At 49.0% G+C, this 5446-nt stretch overlaps 1 protein-coding gene across 1 annotated transcript in view; it reads right to left on the bottom strand.

Moving 5' to 3' along the window:
• Nucleotides 1-5446, bottom strand: part of MEFV (Mediterranean fever) — a 19274-nt gene that overhangs the window by 9671 nt on the left and 4157 nt on the right. The window contains 4 exon segments of the mRNA XM_015558534.1: nt 40-162; nt 2290-2385; nt 2819-3198; nt 4960-5446. The exon segment at nt 4960-5446 is cut by the window's right edge and continues 15 nt beyond it. Of these exon segments, the coding sequence (XP_015414020.1) occupies nt 40-162; nt 2290-2385; nt 2819-3198; nt 4960-5446 (1086 nt within the window).

Raw genomic sequence — 5446 nt, 5'->3', positions numbered from 1 at the left:
AGTGTCCCTGGACACTTTGGTGTCATACGTCTCCCTGACCTGGACAATGGTCTGTGCCAGCTTCTCCAGCCAGGCCACAAAGAGCCGCTCTTGCTGCTCCAGAAACTGGCAGAACTGCTCCATCTGGCACCTGACTCTCTGCTTCTGGATTTCCGTTTGTTTCTGGGAACAGGGGACAGGGAGGCAAAGGGGTCTGTGCAATAAGGTGGATGTGTGTGCCCAGAGAATGCCCAGAAGCCCACCTTCTGGAGTGGATAAGAGGCAGGCTTTCTCAGAGGCCTGCATTCCAGAGAAGGCGGCCAAATGGACCAGAACCTTTCCACAACAGACTGAGGGTGGAAGGGACTGGCTCTGGGAAAATGCCCTAAAACCTGCTGTGACGGGTTCAACTGGGTTCCCTCTAAAACTCATGTTAAATTTCTAACCCCCCAGTACCTGAGAATATGATCTTCTTTGGAAATAGGGGTTTTGCAGATGCAATTCGTTAAGATGAGGTTATACTGGAGTGGGGTAGGCCACTGGAGTGGGGAAATTTGGACACAGACACGAACATGAGGAGAACACCGTGTGAAGAGACAGGGAAAAGACAGACATCCACAACCTGAGAAGAGAAGCCTGGAACATGCCCTTCCCTCATGGCCCTCAGGGAACCAACCCTGCCAAGACCTTGATTTCTGACTTCGAGCTTCCAGAACTGCAAGATAGTAAGTTCCTGTGGTGTAAGCCACCCAGTTGGTGGTATTTTATTACAGCAGCCACAGGACACAGATATCCGATGTCACCCTCTTCCTTGAAAGCTAGTGTGAGGATGGCATTCACCTGGGGTCATAAATGGACAAGATTCTGACCACCAAGCTCTCCAGAAGGGAAACCTCTCCAACCCCTGCTCCCCTGCCCCAAGTGCGGGCATGCAGAAGGTTCTCAGTATGGCTCTGAATGGGCTAGTTAGTCCATTTATTTGAATGTAAGTGAATTTGACTTCCACTACCATTGCACACTGGTCACCCATTAGTTCTCTCACCCTGTTTCTCATCATCACTAGGAAGCTTCTGTGGAGAGGTGCAGTGGCTAGAGCACCTTTTTCCTTCCTCCCAGGAGGGTGAGGTCCTCTTAGATCCACTAAGACTGGACTTAAGAAGTCTCATCTCCCTTCCTCTCTGTAAAAAATCAATAACATTTATTAAAAAAAAAAAAAAAGAAGTCTCATCATTTTGGGCTCAATGGACAGGACTAAATTTCCTCACCCAAGGATATTTTTTCCATTGAGAGTGGAGGGGAGGGAGGAAGGCAGGGGGAAAGAGAGAGAAACATCCATCTGTCACCTCCTGCACGTGCCCCAACTGAGCCTGGGAGTGAGCCTGTAAACAAGGTACGTGCCCTTGACCCTTCAGTGTGTGGGCCACTGTGAATTTCTTAAGTGAAGGCTAGACCCTCTTGTCTCCCTAATTTCCCTGAGCAGCTCAGATTCCTGACTTATCCTTCTCAGGGGACATCCCTGACCTCTGTTCCATCCATAAGTTTGAAGCCTCCTGGGGTTATAGGAAAGGGTTTTTATTTTACTACAATTTAGGAGTTTCCCAAAAGTCAGGCACTGGGCCAATGCCACCTTCCTCCCATTCTTTTTTATCTTTGCCTGTTTCCCATTGCAATGTGATGGGTCCCAAAAGAAATCTGGAACCCAGAGAGGGAGATAGGATCCAACCAACAAAAGTGCATGAGGTAAGTCGAAGCGCCTTGGGGTAGGTGCCTTCACTGGCAGGTAAAATGGAAGCAATGTACACATCCAAGAGGCTGGACACCAGCTCCACAGAGGAAGGCCAGTAATCTGTGGCATTGCAAAACCGCGGTTCTAAAGAAAATGTGTACTTTAAGCACTTGAATTTTAAAAATCAATATGGTTTTTGTAAAAAGATAAAATGGAGAACAATGCTGAGAGCAATAAAGAGAAGTATTCAAAGTTGAAAAGTCTCTCCTCCCTGTTCCTCAAGCCCATCCCTCAGCCACAGGCACTGGCATTAGTTCCTCTAAACCGTTTTGTGGTGAGAATGAGAAAGTGTGACAAGGTCCTCAGAGATGCCCCTCCCTCCCAGCTCTAGGGACCAGCTCATCCTTGGACACCCATGTCCCTCCCCCCACTGCAGCCAAGAGCAGATCATTCTAAATATATGATCAGCTCTGCTTCCCCATGAACCAGAATAGAACCTTGCGGACCCCTGTTTACTCTCTGTCCCTCCCTCCTGCAGGGGTGAACCTGAGTGAGGACTGGCCATAAAACATCCTTTGCCTTACCAGGTAGTTTGCAGTGTTCTTATCCCCTTCAGATCTCTGCTCTTCTCCAGATGATCTCAACGCCTTCAGATGCTCCAGCTCCTTCTGAATTTGCTCCTGGACAAAGAGCATTTGTTGAAGCTTAAACATGGCTCCAGCTATGTTCAGTTGGTGCCAACTCTAGAGGGGAGAATCTGCTTGAGGGCATAACGCTGAGGGTGCTGCGCCAGAAGCAAAGGGAGGGATGCCCAGGAAAGAGAAAGAAGGAATCCATCACACTAAGGGAAGCATAGCCAAGAGGAAGAGAAATTCTAACGACCTCCTGTGAGCACCTGCATTTCGCCATACCTGAAGCAAGGCCCCTGGACCTCTCAGCTACCTGCACTGGTAAAGTTTTTCTTTGCTGTCCAGGTTTATATTGTGTTTTTGCCATTTACAGCTCAAGAGTGGCAGCTAATGCACCAAACTCCTAGCGTCATTGGGCAAAGGAAGCAGGCCCCCACATGTCCAAGTGCTCAGCAGAGAAGGGCCCCCAGACAGGAAGCCCTACCTTGTATTCCAGGGCAGCTTCCTCGATGGGGCGCACCCGGTGGCCTCGGTGCTCCTGACTCAGGCTGCAGATGAGGCAAATAGGCTCCCTGTGGTCCTCGCAGAAGAGCAGCTGGACCTGCTTCCTGTGACGCGTACATTGCGGCTGGGGCGTGGGGCTCAGGCTGCCCATCGATGGGCCCTCCTGCGGCTCGATGCCTCCAGAACACTTCCCTGGGAGCGAGACCTGACACCTGAGGCAGCTGGGCAAGCAACCATCTGAGGCCTTGGGATCCTTAGAAGCAATGGAGCAGCTCCAGGAATCATGCACACAAGTGCTACCAACCAGATCTCCTTCCTGGGCCCGGGAGAGGGGACACACAGCTTCTTCCTGCGGCCTCCCTGGGAACACAGCAGTGGAAAAATCCCCTGAGTGACAACCCCCAGATGTGACGAAGTGGTGATGCAAAAGCACAGCAGAGAAAGAGCCCACACCTGGGACTCGGGAGTTCTCCATTGAACTGTGGCCACTTCCTAGCTTGCCCCACTCCGATTCCTCTCCAGCAAGGCAGCAGACAAGTCCCTGGGACTGAGGGTTAAGAGCTAGATCTCATGACAGCCCTGAGACCTGGAATTCTTGGGGACTTATCCTAAGGAAAGGCCTTTTGCTATAAATCCTATGCCTTCCTCCCACACACACACTGATCTAGCAGTTGATATAAAGACAGCAAGACATTTTGACTAGTGTTTGCTTTAGCACTTAAAACCACCCAGGCCGCTCATGACTTGAGTAGGAAACGCCCAGGAGACATTGACTGGCTCAGAGCCAGATGCCCCCGCCCCTAGCAAAGTCCCTGGCACCTGGTGAGCCTTTGGGAAAGTGCGTTAAATGAAGGAACAAATGGACCGCCTTTCACACCCAGGTTCATGGAGCATGAAATGAAAGTAAAGAAGGGGATTTTTCTAAGGCTAAAGGGTGTAATCTGCCATGTTATTATGACTAGCTCTGCCCCAAGACCATAGCACAACTTTACAAAGCAGAAATGACAGGTCCTGGCCGGGTAGCTGAGCTGGTACAGCGTTGTCCTGATACGCCAAGGTTGCAGGTTTGATCCCAGGTTCTTTCCCTCCCTTTCTTCTCCCTCCCCTTTTCTCTCTAAAATAAACTTTAAAAATTAAAAAAAGAAAGGCAGAAATAACAGGAGATCCAAGAAGAAATAGAAACACAATCCATTAGGGCCCTCCCATCTCTTCCTTTCAGAAATTTCTATATCTGTGAGACTGTAAGAAGTCCCCCAATAATCATTCTCGCCTCCTTCCCTTGTGATAGAATTGTTCGTTGTCCGTATGGCTGATTCCCCCGACTCAACACGCCCCAAATAAAACTACATTTCTCAGCCTCCTTTGCAGTTGGTTGTGGCCATTTGACTATATTCTGACTAGAGGGATGTAGATGGAGCTGTCACAACCAGCTTCTAGGAACTCCTGGAAACTTCTAGAAACTTTCCCTAAGTGATACTGTCCTTTGTCTCTCTATCCTGCTTCCTGGAATGAGGGTGCCACTATCTGAGACCATGAGTTTAAAAGCAAACTTGATGAGAAGAAAAACAGCAGGAGCCTGGGTTTGGGCCCATAGGGTCCCACAGCTGCCCTGACCATCTGTTTATGATTTATGTGAAAGAGGAACCAACTTCTATCTTGTTTAGTTACTGTTACTATAGTGTTTCTGTCATTCAAAACCCAACATAATCCTAATTTCTTCTTCCTTAGTAAGAGACCTCGGGTTTTGGCCAACAGCTCTTCTCTCTGCCCAGAGAGGGGCAAATGGCAGATTCTCAACCCCATGACATACTGCTCTGGGGTTATTGAGAGAAGGGGATATTTTTACCCAGTCTTTCCCAGATACTCAACCTGGGGTTCATAAAGCCCTGGGAACTCTAAAGCATTTCAGAGTGTGTAAGAACTAACAAATTTGAAACAACAATTTGTGAAGATGTGCATTTTTTTTTTCAGGATTTACAGCCTCCAACAGATTCTCAAAGGGTTGGGGACCTTAGGGGGCAACCAAAGGTCCAGTAACTACAGAGGGGGATAAAAGGAGGTCTGTGGAGGTCTCCCTTCCTAAGGATACCAGGTCTTCTGGATTCTGGGGTCCTTTCTTACCTGAAGACGGGGGGACTTCTGGATTTGAAAGCTCACTGCCTACTGCCTCCCCCAAGGTCTTAGGGGTCTCTGGATCCTCAATTCTATTTTTCTCCAAAAGCGCTGTGTATTCTGAATGCTCCCAGGTCTTCTCCTTTCCATCCAACAGTACATTGGAAAGTGTATTCCTGAGTGTTCCCCTATCCATGATCACAGAATGTTCTGGATTTCTGGAGCCTTTCTCGACAGCCATAGTAGCCCCTACATCCAGAGTGGCCACTTTGCTGGGGGTAGCTGCTGAGTCCAGATTCTCACTTTTCACTTCCTCCTGAGGCAGAAGAGTTTCTAGGTTGGAGAGAGCTCTCTCTCTGGAAGAAATGGTAAATTCAAGACTTCTGGGTCGATTCTTTTTTGAAGGTGAACGTGCTTCAGATGCCTTGCCTTCTTTCCTTCCCAGGGACCCAGCATATGACCCACTGGAGAGCCCCTGGAGCCTTCGCAGAGCTGG

This window comes from Myotis davidii, unplaced genomic scaffold (assembly GCF_000327345.1).
Source record: "Myotis davidii unplaced genomic scaffold, ASM32734v1 scaffold1334, whole genome shotgun sequence".
Taxonomy (NCBI): Eukaryota; Metazoa; Chordata; class Mammalia; order Chiroptera; family Vespertilionidae; genus Myotis; species Myotis davidii.
The sequence above is the reverse complement of the archived record's forward strand: the minus strand, read 5'-3'. Positions and strand labels throughout refer to the sequence as shown.